This window comes from Megalops cyprinoides, chromosome 19 (genome assembly GCF_013368585.1).
Source record: "Megalops cyprinoides isolate fMegCyp1 chromosome 19, fMegCyp1.pri, whole genome shotgun sequence".
NCBI lineage: Eukaryota > Metazoa > Chordata > Actinopteri > Elopiformes > Megalopidae > Megalops > Megalops cyprinoides.
In genome coordinates, this window is record NC_050601.1 from 2,798,391 (window position 1) to 2,818,939 (window position 20,549).

General features: G+C 47.9%; 1 protein-coding gene across 2 annotated transcripts in view; it reads right to left on the reverse strand.

Annotated features, from left to right (window-relative positions):
• Positions 1–20,549, reverse strand: part of LOC118794895 (cytohesin-1-like) — a 53,221-nt gene that overhangs the window by 31,833 nt on the left and 839 nt on the right. The window contains exon 1 of one of the 2 annotated variants that reach the window (XM_036553185.1): positions 3,976–4,230. The exons of the other annotated variant lie outside the window; for it this stretch is intronic. Within the exon in view, the coding sequence (XP_036409078.1) occupies positions 3,976–4,003 (28 nt within the window). The 5' untranslated portion in view covers positions 4,004–4,230. Of the gene's footprint in view, positions 1–3,975; positions 4,231–20,549 lie in introns of those variants that run through there. 2 annotated transcript variants of the gene reach the window in all.

A 20,549-nucleotide genomic window follows, 5' to 3' on the forward strand; every position in this document is an offset into this window, starting at 1 on the left:
TACGCCGGGCCCTTTTTCCGTGGCCGTGCTACGCCGGGCCCTTCTTCTGTGGCTGTGCTACGCCGGGCCCTTTTTCCGTGGCTGTGCTACGCCGGGCCCTTTTTCCGTGGCTGTGCTACACTGGGCCCTTTTTCCGTGGCTGTGCTATGCCGGGCCCTTTTTCTGTCGCTGTGCTACGCCGGGCCCTTTTTCCATCGCTACAGCAGACTGTGCGCGACTCCAGTGCTGTTTGTTCTTCTTATCAGCAGTGCATATCTGCGGCTTTCTGCCTCTGCTCACAGCCACGAAGAGAATGAGGACCTGCCCTTACCTGCAGAGAGACCGAGAGGGGGAGAGAACCGAGAGAGAAAGCACTGAGCGAGAGAGAGGGAGAGAAGGAGAGAGGACCGGGCGAGAGAAAGAACCAGGCAAGAGAGAGAGGGAGAGAAGGAGAGAGGACCGGGCGAGAGAAAGAACCAGGCAAGAGAGAGAGGGAGAGAAGGAGAGAGGACCGGGTGAGAGAAAGAACCGGGCGAGAGAGAGGGAGAGAAGGAGAGAGAACCGGGTGGGAGAAAGAACCGGGCGAGAGAGAGGGAGAGAAGGAGAGAGGACCGGGCGAGAGAAAGAACCGGGCGAGAGAGAGAGGGAGAGGAGAGGACCGGGCGAGAGAGAGGGAGAGAAGGAGAGAGAACCGGGCGGGAGAGAAGATACAAACAAAGCATAGGGCCAAAAAGACAAAAAGGAAGAGCAGGATAAAAAGAAGACTAAAGTGCGAAGAAGAAAGGAGGAGAGAGAGAGAGAGAGACAGACAAAAAGGAGCCACACAGTGGGAGCAATAAAGGGGAACACAGAGCACGCACACACGCGCACACAGGCGCGCGCGCGCACACACACACACAGGCGCACACACGCACACAGGCGCGCGCGCGCACACATACACACACACACACACGCGCACAGGCGCGCACGCGCACACACACACGCACACACACACTCACACACACTGGCTTTGTGGAAGGAAGCCAGCGCTACTACATCAGGTGTTGCTCTCTTGCTACAACCACCTCCTCTGAAAGATGAGGCAACATCTACAGATTTACAGGCTTTGCAGCCAGGGCGTCGAGCGAGCGCTCAGTAATGAACTTATGCAAGCGCCCATGCGTTTGGCAAGCGGTGCCCGTCTGCACCGAAATGGATAACAAGACACCCGCTCCGTTTTACACCCAACAGCTGGATCCGGGATCGTCTGACCCAACCCCTAATCCCCTTCTCAACCACAGACAGAAAAAAAACCTGAAACTGATCCAGGATCAGATCTTAGGGGCATACAGTATCTGCACCCAGAACGAGTGGCGGGGGAAGTGAAACTGTGAAACCTTATCTGCTGGAATGGTGTGTGAACAGTGGTGTAACAGCTGAAAGGGTCTTCTGAGCCCCTGCGCAGCAAACGTGTCACCAATAAAGGCAACCCCCCCCACCCCACCCCCACTGCAGCACTGGGACAATGCCAGAGGCACTGAGGATCCAGGGATTGGGGCGGGGGGGGTGAAATTAACTGTAAATATGCCAGCTGTCAGTTCAAATTTCATCATGTACAGACTTTGGAAGTGAACTGGAGAAGCCGCCGGTTTCTTGCTAGCGAGACAGTGAGGAAAGCTGAATGATATTCCATTCAGACTCTTCTAGCCTTGCATTACATTCTTTTCTTTACATTCATTTAGCAGATGCTGCTATTCAGAGTGACTACCAGCACAACAGAACAGAAGTGTATACATTCAAATTGAATGAGTAGCAGTAGTGTCAGACCAAGCCGACAACACTCCCAGACCAGTAAGTGTGAGCATAACACTATTGAAGCCCTACCACAAGTTAACTTGTGCAACCTGACTAGACAGCCTAGAAACTAAGGGAAGCCAAGTATACACACACTGCAATACAACACAGTCATTAGATCACAGAATCCAAAACGCACTGCAATGCTACACATAAAATAAACAAGTAATACAGGCACCGCTCGCTCTTTAAATTCTTTTGGTGTGTAAACTGTCACCATACGCTGCCATTACGAACTGCAGTGGGTATCAGCAATATGAGGGCTTTATCACAGGAATATTAATCCATCGCAGCTCGGATGATGTGTGCTAGGTGCAAAATGGCTGCCATGCATCACCCAGGTGGGGGTACACTTGGGAGGGGGCCGAGGCGAGTCACCCCCACTGCACTGTCAAGCATTTCTGGACCCCTGCTATGCACAACATCAACACAATCTATAATTATTGTTATTATTATTATTACCACTAACAGACAGCAGCTTTAGTGCCCAGGCTGAAACGGCTGAAATGATGATTCTAGAATGATCTGAAGACAGACCCGTTCCGCCCTTTCTGGTGATGAGGTCAGACACATGGACATATCAAAGGAAGGCTGAAGTATAGATTTACGGAGACGTGAATCAGACAACGGACAATACTCAAAACGCAAAACCCAAAACCAGCCGTCAGACGCTAGGCATTACACGTTTAACACTTACAAACATCCGGCATCTACAGCTACAGAGCTGAAGAACACACGCAGTCTTTGATCAGCAAAATGAGACGCTCGAGAGAGCTGAAGTACAACAGCTACATTTGTCATTCTATCCCCACATCACCCACGGGCATTCTGGGAGTTTCTTCCCTGCTAATGTGATTATGATAATGCAGCACTATGAATGGCTTTAAGTGATGTCTTCTCTACAGACAAAGCGAAACACAACTGCAGCTGCTATCTTCTTAAGCGAAGATCATGTTTATTTAGTTATTAAAAGAGATGGAAGAGCTTACATACCCAGGATCTCCACATTCATTCATATATTGCACTGTAGCACAGCAGCACTATTTAAACTGTCACAGGAGCATGTCACCAGCTCTCAGGCCTACTTTTGTGTGTATTGTGACAACAGAGAATTGCAGAAAAACAAAATTTGAGCACAACGTATAACCTACAATTTTGTATAACTCTGGAAAAAAAGAACATCAAAATAAAATTTGGCTCAGTTCAGGAAAAGCAAAAAAACTGAGGCACAGGTTTAGAAAATATTAATATTAAGAGCAGCATTCAGCAAACCATTACCAAAAAAAGTTTTGCTGACGCAAATTGTTCTTATCAAACTGTTTGTGACTTAAAGTTTCAGGTAAACGTCACAGATTTGCAGAGCTTGCTCTTAAGTAAACCCCGTGAAAACAAATCGAAAGTTTGCAAACTATGAGTAACAGTTGGAGTGAAGTAATGTGTTTTGGTGTCTGGATACCACTTGCATAAACCGGGCAACCTTCATGATAATTCATTTTATGATAGTAGAGGAAGACCCTTTCAGTGTCCAAATGACAAGTAACCCATCACACCACCAAAGTCCTCATTTTTTTAAAGGCCTGGCATTCTAAATTTGGTCTGGCATTTTGGTAGTTTTATAAGAGCAGCGTTTTGGTTTTTATGACCACCAAATATCTACATTGAGACAGACTGAGGACTGAATTGATCTGAAGGTGGTTTTGATGAGAAAAGACCTTTACAGTAAACCTACATAGTGTGGTCAAATTCCGAAAATTAATTTTACCCAACAGAGCTGTCGGCCGCGCGTATGTCGCAATACATTCACCACGCCGCGTTTCCTATTATATTGTGTCGATTGTTTTTTGTTTACGCGTTTATCGATGTGAGCTGTTACACAAAAATCCATTCCATTATCGCCCAGATCGACAGCCCAGCGTGTTTCCCAGCGCTATGGAGTTTGAGTAAACATTGTATAAACACACGACCGCGAAGACCTGTTGAATACGCTCCTTCAGCTACTTCCACAAACATCGCTTAATTATTTCACAATTACATAAGCTATATAGTGCAACTTTACCCCCAACAAATCAACAAACTCCCTACACGCTACGGTTTTACGTTATATCAACGTTGAAGGGTGGGGAAATAAACTTTTTAACAGCTAGCCAGCGGTTTAAAACTTACCGACTCCGTCTTCCGACTTCAGCACCATCGTGTCTATCTCTGTGTTCCCAATCAGTTGCTGGTGTCGATCGGTAAGCAAATCGGTTTCCGGGAAAACTTTTAATATTTTGCGATGATATTTCGATGGCCTTTTTCCTTTTCAGAGAAAGATATGTAAACTGGCTATCCGCGGAAAACACTGAGTCGGAGAGATTGTGCGTGATAGGAGGGAGCGAGAGGGAGTGGTTTCGCGTACTTTAGACCTACGCCGGCCTCGTATGCGTTTCACTGCGACCGGGCCGCGGGGGTTGGGGAAGGGAGGGGAAGGCTGAGTGACGCGCTCCGCTGTCTGTGCGTAATTCCGCCTGCGATTGCTGCTGGTGTTCAGTTTCACACGGACACACATACACCGTTGTTACCAGCCAGGCAGCGGTTGTGTTGGGGGCAGGGAAAGAGAATGACAATAACACCCGTAGCGCTGCCTCTAAATTTGTGCCAGGCTGCTGTTAGCTGCGCCACCGCCGCCGCAACTGGGCGAATGCCGTTAGCGCACAAAACAATTTGAAAGCAGCGTGCCAAAGATCCGACGACAGGTTTAATTGTCTAAGGCATGTCCAGTCCACGCGTTAGCACTGTCAGGTTAATTGGCACCGAGGGGGTTTGTCAGTACAGTACAACCATTTTCTAATATGTTGAGTGAGGTTTTGTCTTATCATCCAAATGTATAAGCCTGGTGAAGAGTAACAACAGTTTGATGTGCAGGAACACTCGATTTTGCATTAGGAGTTTGTGAGTGGAGCGAGCTGCTCATTCACTTATTTTGCTTCACGTCGGGTTTAGATGAACTTACACCTCCCAACCACTCTAACCCAACTCCAGCTACATATTTTCTCGTCTTGCTTTAACCAACCGAATACGTAATGGACCTGGAGGGCTTCCGCAGGCCCGCGGCGCTGGAACCGAAACGCCAGGCGGGCTGTCCTGAATTTACAGCCCAGTTAGCGCCGTGGGAAACCCGGCAAAGCCAGCGACTCTGGAATCAGGTCGATCAGGCACCCTCTCCAATATAGGCCGAAATACATCTGGGTCGCTGGGCACGTATCGTTCAGCGGGTCGGAGGAGAGGTTTCGATGAATGGCTTTCTAACAGCAGGCCTGTGGGGAGGGGTTTCGGGGGGTGTAACGGATGAGAGTGGCGTCCCCATCTCAGATGAGGGAACAGTGGCAGTATGATGGCAGCCCCAGGGCTCAGACAGCTGCCCCCACCGATGACTGTCAAAAAGGCGCTGCCAGAAGCACTGAAGCAAAACCGCGTGCACACAAGGAACACGGGCGAGCAGTAGGCCGCCGGCACGCTCACGGAGAACATTCCCCAACATCACTTAAATGTTTTAGCAATGTAGTTTGGGGCTGAAATAAGAGGCACAAATCGTTTCAGAAGACGCTCTTGCAGTCGTGTATCATGGCATCCTGTATTGCTTGATATATTTGCTCTTAGTCTGGTAGAAAATATTTTTTTAAAAAAACGCACAACTGTTTTATCTGGGCTGTCTGAGCAGTTGCATGTCCTCGCGTGTTAGAATGTAAAAATAATTCGTTGAATAACCGCGCAGGAATGCAGTCTGGGCGGTACGCACCGGGACGGGAGTGACGCATTCGTCACCCCCCCCCCCCTCCGGTGCTTTCTAAAGGAAATGCTGGCGGGGTGCAGGACGGCCGAGGCGCTCAGGTGCGATCGCTCGCAGGGCGGCGTTGCGGCGCTCTGACCGCAATAGGGGTGCGTTACGCACAAGAGACAGCGCTTCCCAAGCGCTCTAACGGAAATTGCACCGAGCTGAACGCCTCTTCGCAAAACAAACAAAAAAAACTCCCTTACATTTTGCATACTTTCAGCGTGCTGCTTCAGGAAATCACAATTCACAACGTGAACTTTTACTGACTAATATGCATGATATAAGATACACCTAACCATAGTATAACTACAATTTATTTTGAAACGGAATCCAGCTATACACATACGCTGTGTAGCCATAAACACATGCAAATCTACTCATGACACAAACATGACTTTGAATGTCCGCCACTGCTCAGAAAAATGTAGTGCAGCAGCTACAGTTTTAACGCACTGCTGATGTCTCCCACTAACTAAAAGGAGGACAGAACAGCCTGATAACTACACAGCACTGCTTTGTCCACACCACAGGAATCAGCTCCACAGAGGAAGAAATGCATCAATCACCCAAGACTAGCAGTGGAGCTGCCAGGTTCGGCTTTGTCAGGCAAATTGGCCGATTTATCACTGATTACACACCGAGTTGTGGGACTGAAAAGCCAGTTGGCGTTTTGGTTTTTCTGGCTTTTTTTCCCCCTTCCTTCAAAACCCTGTCAGCTTCACAAAAAATGCATTTAAGGCCACAAACACGAGACTCATTCTTGAGTAGAAATGGTCATGGTTTGAGTCTGCTTGGTGACTGATTTAACAAGCCAGTTGGTAGCTTAGTCTCTCTTGTCATGCCATGTTTTTGTTAGTTGTTTTACTTTTTGTTCTTTTTCCCAAAATCCCCGGCTATTATTCTGGCTGTGTGGCATTCCTGTTTTGTTCTGCTTCTTATCTTTGGCCCGTGATTTGGGCAGCGGGCTGGACTCCTCCAAACTGCTGTGGGTGGGAATAAAGAGGATCCGCTAACATTACGCTCTCTATAGACATTACGCTCTCTGTAGACCACAGCTAGGTCAGATAAAGGGTTCATTTACCGATAGGCACCCCGCACACAGAGAGTGCACGCACATAGCCTCGGGCCGTCCGCTTTCAGTGGCCAAGGAGGACAAAGGATGCCATGGTCTGGATCAAACCGGAAAAAAGCATTATGATTCCAAAGAGTAAGCAGAATGAAGAAGGACACAGCATTTTTCTGTTGTTGACGTGGGGTCACTGGGGTCAAAATCCACGCTGATGTGACGCTTATGTAAATGGTATGTAAATTTGATGTGCATAAAGCAAGTGTTCCAGTGTGTTGTGGCCTTTGTGTGCTTACAGTCCGGTATGTGTCGCACAAACTCCAATAAAGAGACGGCAGAACTCTGTTCTGTTCGGATCCCTGTACACAGACTCCTCCCTTGTGCTCTCTGTAAATTTAAAATTGTAAAAACCTTTTGACCAAGCTAAGCACACTTGTTCCGCTACTGTCATATCTCTCAGATGTTGTGCACAGACATTGTCAGCTACAGTAATGAGGCCAACAGCTGCCATCAGAAACACTGTACTGAGACCAAGGTTGCTGTAGCAACCATGACCTCTCTTACACCTTTTATAAGTACTAAACATACACCAAGTGCCCTGTAGCTTAGGTTAGTACTTCTGAAGAGGTTTATGTGTGTGTTTGATGTAAATGTTGTCGCTGATAATTTCAACAACAAAAGAGTTGTGATGCGATCAGTATCTTACATCATTGACCACATTCTAGAAGTAGTGAGTTTACATTTAAAATGTAACAAAGGTCAAAGGTCATTTCACATAATGAAAGCACACATTTGACTGTATGTGTTTAAAGGCAAGAATACACATTTAGCATGCACATGACCCCTCTTTTGACATCTTGCCTAAATCTTAAAAAGTTTCCAAATATTTTAGAGTCATTGGCCATCTTACGCATTTTTTAGACCAGCTAGATACTGCCCTGGTAAATACCATTAACCTAAAACTGCAGGGGTGGGGGGATGCTTTTTTTTTTTTGAGAAAATGAGCTTGAGAAAATTTTATGAGGACAAAATTCTGAAAACAAAAGTAAAGAATAAATCAGAAAACCAACTTAATTGCAAATTTAAAAAAATCATGGCCCATGGAACAATAATTCAGATGACTAAATGCATGGTAATTATCTGCAAATGGACAGATGGACCACAGACATTTCATGATAACAATAGGTTGTTGAAAGTAACATAAATGCCGGTACAATGTCAGAGCGTTGTTGTGAGAACGTTACGCATTAGCCAGGTGTTCCACTCTCCATCTGTTTACTGTTCTCTTGCACATTTCATTTTATTTTCATTGACCCACCTCTTTTACGAAAAAACACAGCAGTGAATCAGCAAACAAATTCACTTCCTGAAAACAGCCCTGCTCTCTGGGCTGGGAAGAAAGGAGTCGGCTGTTAGCGATTACAAGCACACGATAAACAGCTTGCCTTGCCCAATCGTGTCAAAGATTCAGCCAAGTTTTCCCACACGAGGAAGGCTCTGTCAGCCGTAAGTATTAGCGTCGTTTCACCCTCGGGCTCAACGCGTGACTCAGTGTTCATCCAGGAACATTCCTCCGACGTTCTCAACTTTAACCACACAGGCAGGGAGTTTTTACTTTCTCATGGGGATGGAGGCGCACAGAGCTATTTGTGGAGCTGAGTTTTTCCTTGTATTGTTCCCCAAGACCTTGCCAGTTAACGCTGCATCCTGGGATATAGGAAGCACTGCCTAATCTAGGGCCAGTCCTTGAGGGAAACGAAGGAACGGATTGGCCCAGAACAGACTCAGCAAAGAGTTTTTGCCATGATGATGTGTACCAAAGGGCCTTATATCAGTGCAGTGTCAACAGATACGATATTACTGACCAACCATAGCCAATGGCAACAAACATACAAAAGGTCATTGCTGTTGCTGTGCAGTGAGTAGATAACAGCTGATACCACACGCCTTTGTCCTCCTCCGCTATAGCCCTACGGCTCATTAAAAAACAAACCTGAGGTCACTGAGAGAAGAGAAACAGCCATCATATAGTCAGATGTCTACAGAGACAATGGGGCTTTTATACAGTGTTTACTTTCTGTGGCTTTTATATTTATTGGCCAAATTAGATTTTTGCCTTGGCAGACGGGCGCTACAGAAACACACGCCTCCACCTGCACACGCTCACACACAGATACACAGCCAAATACAGAACACATACAAACAGTACCACACCTTTCAGCTGGTGTATCCTCGCAGGTAGACCTGTGCATTAGTTAACGGCTAAATTGGAAGATCTGTGCTGAGGACAGGAGCATGATGGGTAATCTGGCTGTTAGCCGGCTCGTGGGCCATTGTTCTCAGATCAGTGAGGTGCCAACCGAAGTCTCTCTACGCAGACCAATTCCATCTGGACTGCGTAGCACATCTATAGGGCATTTATGACAATGACCAAAATCCCATCTCCAGGGACAGCCCACGCAGCCAGGTGTGGCCAACACCGAGTGGAAAAGGCTCTGGGGGCATGGCAGTGTGGTCTACACCTTTGCTCTCTACAGCTTAGGGGGTGTTTGCAAATGATTCTGCACATTCGGTGCAGAGGAAATGGGTTTTGAATGCAAAACTCAGATTGTGGCGTCGGCTGTGCAACCTTGTGCAAGTGTTTTGCATGTGTACAGAGATGATATCATTTTGGAGGTTGAGTAGTGTGTGTGTGTGTGTGTGTGTGTGTGTGTGTGGGTGTGGGTTTGTATGTGCATGACATTTTCTGGTACTGCTGCCTCTAGCCACACAAGCGTACATGCACATTCACACAAACACACATACACACACACACACACACACACACACACACACACACACACACACACACGCACACGCACAATGGATCAGCAAGATCTAACATCTTATTCTACTGAAACTGAAGGTGACAGCTCGGCTTCTCTGGGAGCAATACAATAAGCCCTCTGCAGAAAGAGATAGGGAAAGTGACGGAGAGAGGGAGGCAGAGAGAGAGAGAAGGAATGGGGGGGGGGAGGCAGGAGCTGTTACAGCTAAGCGTGCAGGGACTTAGCGGTGGCAGCCGTTACGAGTGTTTCTCCGGGCTTCAGAGACACGTGGCTGGACTCATCACAGTCCCGTGCTGGTCCTGCCAACGCCCAGCACGCACACCCGCCCCAGTGGAACACGCTAACGCTGCATGTAGCAGAGGGAGGGAACCCATCAGATACCCTGCTCTGCGGTTACATTACATTAGTGTCATTCAGCGGACGCTCTTATCCAGACCAAATTACATACAGTAGGTTGCAATTTTATCCATTTATACAGCCGGATATTTACCGAGGTAATTGTGGGTTAAGTACCTTGCCCAAGGGTACAACAGCAGCACCTTAGCGGGGAATTGAACCGGCAGCCTTTCGGTTATGAGCCCTGCCTTACCAGTCCTCACTCACTACACCACACTGCTGTCCCACTGCTGATTAATTAATCCACCCCGGACTCCATCCTCCCAAGCCTTGATAGTCATTGCAGTCACTCTGGGTCTTCCACTTTCCCAGAATTCCACTCTGAAGACAAGGCTTTCCTCTTCAGAGGACTAGTATGAGAATAATCTAAAGAGCTGTTCAAGTGGTGTGATTCACACACATCAAGCAGTACTGCCCATGTCAGACACTGCTGGGTAAGAATGACTTTCCATCTGAATCAAGCTTCTGTAATTCTTTCTCTTGCTGACACAAGATTTGAGGATTTTGACTGGCACGGAAATTTCATTTTCCTGCCGATAATGTGTATAATGTTAGCTATGAAACTGGCCCTGTGTAATGGTGTCTATTATACAGGACACTAGTTGTAAGCTGGTGCTTGTATTGATGGGCACAGAGATGTGTAGTGCTATAGCACAAGTCTTGAATGTGAGACGACACTCATGTTGCACTTCCTGTGTGTCAGTTGCAGAAAGAAATCACCTCAGTAAAAACAGCAGTATGCTTCACTGTGGCGTTAACTCCATGTGGTCGGGTCCTACCATAGGTTCTCGCATGGATACCTTGACCTCTATTGGTCAGATTTGGTACTACACTGAAAAATACAAATTTGCGATTTACCTCAGGATAAAACATAAGCATTTCCCATATGGCAATATAAAACATGCTCGGCTGTCTTTTAGAATAGACAGGATGGGGAGAGGTGAATAAATGTATGTCGAATTTTTTGAAAATGTGGGGTGTCACAAAATCACCTTCAACAGTGCCATTTGAGCCCAGGATCCCACAGACACCTCTGTTTTTACACAGTTTGTTTTCCATGCAAACGTCATTTTGTTGGGTGACTGAGATGACATCATTGTGAATACACATGTGGCAAGACAGGGGCAGGGCATGAGACAGTCAGAAAGGGAGGGTGGGGTTAAAGGAACACAGAGAGAATAACCACCAATCACTATAATCTATAATTATAATATAACCAGTTCAATCATTAGTTTTTCATTAGTTATGATTTGTAGCCATTATTTATTTCTTATTTGTTTATTTCATGCATTTATATATATATGTGTGTGTGTGTGTCTATATGTATATGTGCATATTATGCGCTTTGGGGAATATTTACACAATGGAATTAATGCCAATAAATAAAAGATGTATTTGAATTACAGAGGGATGGTGAAAGAGACAGAGAGAAGGAGGGGAAGAGAACAGAGAGGTGTGAGTGTGTGAGGGTCAGAGAGGGAAGGAGAATGGTGTGAAAGGGAAAGAGAGAAGTGAGGAGTGTGAGAGGGAGAGGTAGGGAAATTATGAGTAAAAACAGCAGCAGTCAGCTTTGGAGACACACTGAGCTGTATGAGGAGGAGGAGGAGGCGCAGGGAGGGACTGTGTCACCCCACAGATGGGAACACGAACAGGCTGTGTGGGGGGGTGGGGGGTGGGGGTGAATCTCATCAGGAACAGTAACGCAAATAACAATGCGATTTCACATTGCACTAATGAAATCTGGAGGATCCCCGGAGAGAGAGGGCCATGACAAACTGTCTCACATGTCTCCGCTGGTCGATCTATCTGCACTACACAGGCCAGTCAGAGCCTGCTGAACATGACCCCACGCTTACCAAGCCATACCTGTTACGCCACACCACTCCCAGAAAGGAGCATAGCCCTCCTGAAGCAACGTGGGCCAGCAGCAACTCTGACTGAAGGTGGTAGGCTGGAATTGCAGGTAGAACATTGCTGCTCTGACCTTACACGATTTTAATTTACCTGGAGTGTGGCTGTTTGCCAGAAAAGGAGAGAGAGAAAGAGGAAGACAGAGAGAGGGGGAAACAGAGGGAGGGAGAGAGAGCAAGAAAATTACAGATGTCACAGCAGTCTCTGGTTAGGGCAATCTGGTCGGCATGGCGATGTACATTGCTGCTCCACTTTTTTGTACAGTGTTTAGAAAAATGATTTGAAAGATCGAACATGAAGCACCATTAACAGGCAGGCGACAGTCTACCAAATAAATATAAAACCATTCGTTTCACACACAGGCATGCACGGACGCACGCACACACACGCACACGTGCACACACACATGCACATGCACACACGCACACACGCACACACACACATGCGGATTATGACAAAAACAAAACAACAGGAAAAGAAATGTGACTGACAGCTTCCTGCACAGACACAGAGAGAGGGAGAGAGAGCACAAGCTGCATGCTCACGCTGATGGCAGCAGGGCACTGCAGTACAGGCTGTTTATCACACTGGGTGGTCTCTCCCTCTCCCTTTTCTCTCTCTCTCCCTCTCTCCCTCCCTCTCTCTCTCTCTCTCTCTCTCTCTCCCTCTCCCTTTTCTCTCTCTCTCCCTCTCTCCCTCCCTCTCTCTCTCTCCCTCTCTCTCCCTCCCTCTCTCTCCCTCTCTCCCTCCCTCTCTCTCTCTCCCTCTCTCTCTCTCTCTCTCCCTCTCTGACTCCCACCTCTCTCCACCCCTGCTGCTCCACCCTGTCAATCACTCTTCTGAGTGACATGCAACTGGATGATTATAATTTTGTGCCAGGCTGTTTGGAAAAAAAGTACACATCCACGCCAATCAAAATAAATATGTAAATAAATAAAGTAACAACTTCCAGATTATAATCAAAAAGCTCCTCATAGGGAAACTGTTTGATTTTAAATTGGACTCTCTTATTCCCTTTTATTTGAACTAGCTTTCTTCAATAAGGTGTTTTTGAAGGTCCCTGGCCATTCTAGAGTGTGAGTCAGTGTGTTACCTGAATAGTTAAAGTGTGGGGTAACTATGTGGTGGATCAGTTCAGGACCAGAATGTGTAGCCCATCTCTGTAGATGTAAAATAAATAAAACAGATTAATAAATCTATTTTATTTCATTCTCCTGCTCTGGTTGAGTTTTTGCCCTTGGTCTGTTTGATATTTTTTCACTCAGTGCTAAGGGTTATGATTCTGGTTAGTTGAGCTGAGCCTGTATCAGTCATTTGGGGCAGAAATCAGAAGTTCAGTACCACCTGCAAACGTCTCCTTTGAACCACAACACCGACCTGAGCCCTGCTCTGCTATTTTACAGATCCACTTAGAAGCCAATCTAATCGGTGCAGTACACCGGTCATTTTCCCATCCGACAACCTAATCCAGAATGACTTAGATGTCTGATATGTTACACCCATTCAAACACGCAGCTTTTACTGAAGGAATACAAGTTAAGCACAGAACCTCGGCTGAGGGCATGGCCATGCTGTCCTCACCAAAATTCGAAAATTAAAGCCCTCTGGTTCCGAGGCCAGCTCCCCAATCAAAGCCATGCTCCGCCGGGATGAGGGCAGACAAACACCTGGAAAACATGACTCAGCGATTTTAACAGTCTGGCTCCGCCTCCTGCACCCCCCTCCCTCCCCCCCGGTCCTGCAAGTGTGTGGGTCTGGAGGAGGAGACTGCAGACAGGAGGACTGTGTGCCTGTGTGCCTGTGTCTGTCTGTGTGCCTGTGTGTCTGTGTGCCTGTGTGCCTGTGTGTCTGAGTGCCTGTGTGCCTGTGTGTCTGTGTGCCTGTGTGTCTGTGCGTCTGAGTATCTGTGCTCATGTGTGTCTGTGTGTCTGTGTGACTGTGTGCCTGTGTGTCTGTGTGTCTGTGTGCCTGTGTGTCTGTGTGTCTGTGTGCCTGTGTGCCTGTGTGTCTGTGCGTCTGAGTGTCTGTGCTCATGTGTGTCTGTGTGTCTGTGTGCCTGTGTGCCTGTGTGCCTGTGTGTCTGTGTGCCTGTGTGTCTGTGTGCCTGTGTGCCTGTGTGTCTGTGTGTCTGTGTGTCTGTGTGCCTGTGTGTCTGTGTGCCTGTGTGTCTGTGTGTCTGTGTGTCTGTGCTCCTGTGTGTCTGTGTGCCTGTGTGTCTGAGGACGACACATTCAGCCGGATGCATCAGTTCCATCTCCACAACAGGGAGCATACAAATATAAGCATGGTACCATACCATCCGCCAGGTGGCGCTGTGTGTGAGGGGGACTTGATCCTGGGTGGTGAATGGGTTCATCTTTGAATCCACAAATCCAAACAGCCACAACCATACCCTTGACGCAGTTGTCTATTTTGTAATCCACTATCTTTAAGTAAATGCCACAGCAGCTGCGTCTTCCATTTAAACTCTCTGTGTTAATAATATATACTTACACCTACATCCTATTCCAATAAGGAACAGCAAAAAGATGTTAAAAAAAAGGTGACTGTTTTGAAGCGAAGGCCAGAACCATTTCTTTGGTCTCTTTCTTCCATGAGGTATTGAAAGGTAATCCCATCATCTCACCCAATCTGGATGCAGTGTGTGTGTGTGTGTGTGTGTGTGTATGCGTGAGTGTGTGTTTGTGTCTGTGTGTCTGTGCGTGAGTGCATTAGGGGTAATCCACACTTGACTCCATTGCTCAGGTACTTATCTCCTGGGGCATGTAATCAGCTTTGTGCAGGCAGGGTCACTGGGCTGCGCAGCACACTAAAGCCCTGCTCCAGCCCTGAACAGACACAACGGCAGGGCCAAACAAGGCCAAACAGGGCCAAACGGGGCCAAACGGGGCCGAACAGGGCCGAACAGGGCCAAACGGGGCCAAACAGGGCCGAACAGGGCCAAATAGGGCCAAGCAGGGCCAAACAGGGCCAAACAGGGCCAAACGGGGCCAAACAGGGCCAAGCAGGGCCAAACGGGGCCAAACAGGGCCAAGCAGGGCCAAACAGGGCCAAACAGGGCCAAACAGAGCCAAACGGGGCCAAACAGGGCCAAACAGGGCCAAACAGGGCCACACAGGGCCAAACGGGGCCAAACGGGGCCGAACAGGGCCAAACAGGGCCAAACAGGGCCAAGCAGGACAAAACAGGGCCAAACGGGGCCAAACAGGGCCGAACAGGGCCAAACGGGGCCAAACGGGGCCAAACAGGGCCAAACAGGGCCGAACGGGGCCAAATGGGGCCAAACAGGGGCAAACAGGGCCGAACAGGGCCAAACGGGGCCAAACGGGGCCAAACAGGGCCGAACAGGGCCAAACAGGGCCAAACAGGGCCAAGCAGGGCCAAGCAGGGCCAAACAGGGCCAAACAGGGCCAAGCAGGGCCAAACGGGGCCAAACAGGGCCAAACAGGGCCAAACGGGGCCAAACGGGGCCAAACAGGGCCAAACAGGGCCACACGCTCCACACTAACCCGCGTTCTCTCATCAGACTATAGGCTATTCACAGCACGTTTCTGCCGTTATTCATCTCTCTGTCCCCCTCCCAGTCTGTCTGTCACTTTCTGTCACATTCGCATGTCTGTCTGTCTGTCTTTCTGTCTCTGTCTTCCCATTCATTCTCTCTTTCAAAAAATTCAAAATAGGATTAAATAGGAGCGGCAGTGTAGCACAGTGGTAAGGAGCAGGATTTGTAACCGAAAGGTTGCTGGTTTGATTTCTCACTTTCCTCTGTATTTAAGCAGTGTTGTTTGAGCAAGTTTGCCATCCATCTTTCTTAAAAAAACATACATGCACACAAACACTTTACATTACATTACATTACTGTCATTTAGCAGCTCTTATCCAGAGCAGCTTACACAGCTTACATTTGTTTACATGTTGTCCATTTATACAGCTGGATATTTTACTGAGGCAATTCTGGGTTAGGTACCTTGTCCAAGTACACAGCGACAGGGTCCCAGCAGGGATTTGACTGAACAGCCTTTCGGTTACGAGCTCTGCTCTTTACCACTACGCTACACCGCCACCCCATGCTTACATGTCATCCCGCCTGACCAGCTCAAAGCAACGTGCATGTTTCATCCTCTGGCAAAAGAACAGATCAACAAGCTAACCTGTCAATCGTAGCTTTTAATGGCAGCCACAGAGGGACAGCCACGTCAGAGGTCCTTATTCACTGGAGGGATACGGTTCTCACCAGAGTGGGCACTCATCCCATTATTAAAACTCTAAGACACACATCATGTCAAACATCAAACCCCACACTTCAGACTCTGCACAGCAAAGACCAGGAAGCCTACACGCCACATGGTGGCCTCAAAGACTCCTCTGTGTGTCTGATCTGGCTGCCTGACACAGCCAACATGCAGCATGTGAAATGCAGCGACCTCCTGACAGCACAAGCTTCTAGAATTCGGTCAGGCAGGGACAGGCATTGCACACGCTGACGGAATTCCACAGCACTACTGGCACAAAGATCCTAAACAGTAACAAGATTCTGAGTTCTAAAAACTTTAATCTATAAAGCACTAGAAATTCTTACCCAGATATTGTATTTAATCAGCAGATATTCAGCTCTCTGTGCTCAACACTAGAATTGTCTCTGCTGTTGCTGAAGCTCAGAGTTATGATTGGCTGGCTCTGTATGTATATGGAGTAAAAGCTGGACATAAAAAGTTTGACGACAACTGGAACCTCCTCAGCACAGAAGTAGACAGACAGGAAGGGACACAGAGCTGAATATCTGGTCAGTAAATATTACATCTGCCCTTAACCTCTCAACAGCCAAACTCCCTAGCAGGGCCAGGATCATGCAGAATGAATAAACTGTTTCTGGCTTACGTGCGTTTGCTTTCTAATCAGAAATATTGCTCAGTTCTGCTCTAACTGACGCACAAACCCGGGCTCGTGCCGCTGAACTGTGAAGTGCTCTGTGTTCCACGGGCCCCATAATTGTTTCAGATCAGACGCCTGCAGTGGTGCACGGCTGTGGAGGAGACGTTTTTGTATGATCTTCAATCTATCTCACGGGAGGGAATCTGGCACTTTCAGAGAGTTCAGCAAAAAAAAGTGGACCTAATCACAATGGATAATATGACCAAAAAGATCCAATGTGAATTATATTCAAAATTTAAATTGATTCTGGTAGGTTTTGAACGTTCAGTGTCCTGCTGATGCTTATTCCATCAGAATGGGAACGCTAACGAGCAGCTGATTGAACAATCACTTTAAATCAAAGAATCATTCAGCTCAGCTTGTCATTAAGGGAACAGTGTGTGGTCACCGGTGAAAATGCGTCTTATATTCGCAGGATTGAGGTCATTACAGAAGGGGCTGGTGATTAATAATACAGAGAGAGAGGCAGGCCTCGAGATCAGGAGTCTGAATGCCATGGTATCCACATTTAGCTGCCTGAGAAAGGACACCTTGACCAGTTGCCTGGCTCGATCCGTTAAATTGCTCCTTCCCGGCTTCCAAGATGTCATTCTTTAATCTGTCCGTAACTGGAAGAAAATCACCACACCCACCCCCCACCCCCCATCTTTTCCCCTACTGCCGGTGCCTGCATGTTGATTTTTTTTTTATCTTTTCCATTTTGAAAAAAACATGAATTGAAAAGAAAAAACACGCAAAAAAAAAAAACACAGAGGTAGGATGATAGGCTGCAGCTTTGAATCCTGGGCCTTTGTGGATTCACCAGGCTGCTCTTTGGGTTCCCGAGCCTCCCTGTCTTTGAAGTCCCTGACGGCCCAAGCAGGCCTATCTCCGCGGCCACGCGGCGCCGCCCCGCCGGCAGGAAACGCGGCTCCCCGCCTCGCCCCGCTATCTGCCGCCGCGATTAGGAGGTGTTTGAACCACGGTTCGGCCGGCTCAGGTGATTAGGATGAGGTCAAAGCCATCCCGGAGATAGGACGTAGGGGAAAAAAAAGAAGCATGGAAAGACAAGGCGGATAGAGCATCAAGAGGGTGGTCCCTACACACAGGGAGTGTGTGTGTGTGTGTGTGTGTATGTATGTGTGTGTGTTTGCATGGGCCCAGTGCTTGTGTATACATGTATGTGTGTGTTTACATGCATCTATGTTTGTGCACACATATAAGAACTGGCTTGAGAGTTTGTGTGTGGGTGCATGTACGTGTCGGCTTGTTAAAGGCATTAAGCCAAGAGATCCCAGAAGTGTACGGTTTTCATCGAAACTGGAAAACCCGAGCCGTGGGGGGCTTCCTCACATCTTCAGCCTCATCCCACAGTACTCTGTGAAGATGGAACAGAAGACCTGAGGTGTGGTGTAGAATTTTACCAACAGGAAGTATCCAGAAGGTTGTATGTTCAATGCCTGGTTTGTACATTGCAAGTGTACCTCTGAGTGAGGTGCAGAATCTGAACTGCTTCAGTACACATGGCCAGCAGAGGTTTTTAGCTTGGGTGACTTACAAAGCTTACGTTTAACATGAGTTCATCTAGCAGGATGTTTACTGACAGTGGCCTATAGGAACTCTTTCAAACAATAGCGAGAAGAGCTCTGGTCAAAAACCCTGTTCTCCTCTTTAACTTGTTTGCTGTAAAGAGAGTATTCAGAAAACAGATGCCCCTATCGCCCCTCGCCCCTTGCCAGTTAGCCCCATGTAATTTGTTTTTGATCTTTTCTAGTTAAAAACATGAATTTGCTAGAGGAACGCTTGCAGGCTGGTGGGTGCAGCTTTGAAACAGAGGGCCTGCCAAACTGACTGTGCTGCTTTTCCCGTCCCTAAATTTCACTCCCTTTGAACTCCAGAAAGCCACCCACCGACCCACACAGTTCATCATCATCATCATCATCATCATCGTCGTCAGCCCTCTCTGACCTACAACCCCCCCTGTTGCTGTGGACCACGGTCGTTCTCACAGGCAGAGCGACCGTGTCACTTCTCCTTTCAGTCTGACCGTGTGCTGATGGCCCGCGGTGACCAGAAATGTCGAGTCAGCAATGCTCGGACGCGGAATCCGCAACTATCATGCAACCCGCGGTTACTAGGACATCCCACGCGGAAACATTTCCCAGAAGCACCGCTCCGCTTAATGTCAAAACAACACTCCACTGCACCATGTTTTTTTTTTTTGCCTGTACCGGATCTGTTGATTTCAGAATTTGATTGATGAAGAGTCTATGTTTATGTTGATTAAAATGCTCCTTGCGAAGTTCTACACAGAGATGAGAAAATGAGTGTGTCTCAGCCGCACCAGTGGACACGTGTCCTCCCCGCTCTCCTCCGGCTGAAATTAGCCCCTGCAGGGGAAGGGCATTCCAGCGCCGGTCCAGAGAATGACACGGAGAGAGAGAGCACCGCTGTGCGCTGTCTCACAGTAATGGCAGGGCACAGACACACGCCTCGTACAGGAACTCTGCAGGACACGGGGCCTGAAAAAGACATGTCTGTGACAGTCTGCCTGTGTCTGTGGGTGGAGTGTCAGTGTGTAGGGGAAAAATCAATGTGTGTGTGTGTATGTGTGTGTGTGCGTGTGCATGCAGGGGTGTCAGTGTGTCTGTAGGTGGCATGTCTGTGTTTGGCTAGAGGATAAGTGTGCCTGGGTGGAGTATCAGTGTATCTGGGAGAAGTGTAAGTATTTTTGGGTGAAGTATCAGTGTGTCTGGGTGGAGCAGCAGTGTACTGGAGTGAGGTATACGTGTGTCTGAATGTAGTATCAGCATATTTGAGTGGAGCATCAGTGGGCCTGAATGGAGTACCAGTGTACTGGGATGGAGTATCAGTGTGTCTGGGTGGTGTATCAGTGTATTGGGGTGGCAGTGTAGCATAGTGGTTAAGGCACAGGACTCATAAGCGAAAGGTTGCCTGTTCGATTCCCCACTGCTGCTGTACCACTGTGCAACGTACTTAACCCACAATTGCCGCAGTAAATATCCAGCTGTACAAATGGATAACATTGTAAAAAACTGTAATCTATGTAAGTCACTCTGGATAACAGCATCTGCCTGTATGTAAATGCCTGTAATGTAATATAATGTAATGAGTCTGGGTGGAGTACCGTGTTCTGGAGTGAAGTGTAAGTGTGTCTGGAAGGTGTACGCGTTGCAGAGGTCCACTCACGCTCAGTGTGGCAGAAGCTACAGAGGATAAAAACAGTCGCAATAATCTGTGTGCTAATGGAATTAGCCATGCTGCTGGAGGCGGGGCAAGGGGCGGGGCAAGACAGCCTGTATTCATCAGTGTGTTCCTTACATCTTTGAAGTGACTGCTTGTCTTTCCCCTCATCTCACCCGGCAGTGCAGAGACAAAACCGCACCCCCCACCCTCCCACCCCCCTCAGCCCAAAGGCGACCCCACCCCATCACCCCACACCACCCCGGTCGCATTCCAGAAAAAGACAGGGAAGTTTGAAAGTCAATCAATCGTTCGATAACAGAATGAATTCGGAATGACAAACAGCGCCCTCGATCTCCCGTGGAGCAATGGAGCTTAATCCTCCCGCCCCTGTCTCAGAGCGGGTTATCAGGATGTAGACAATGTGAACAGCAGATCGATACCGTGCACAGATAAGCAGACAGCCGGGTGGCACTTTGCAGCCATGTCAGACTGCCGTGCAGGGAATTCAGAAAGCACAACACAGGGAAACAGACTACAGAGAGCCAGTGATCACTGCAACCAATCAGCTCGAGTTCCTGACAACAAGGCCCTGGCTGCATCAGAT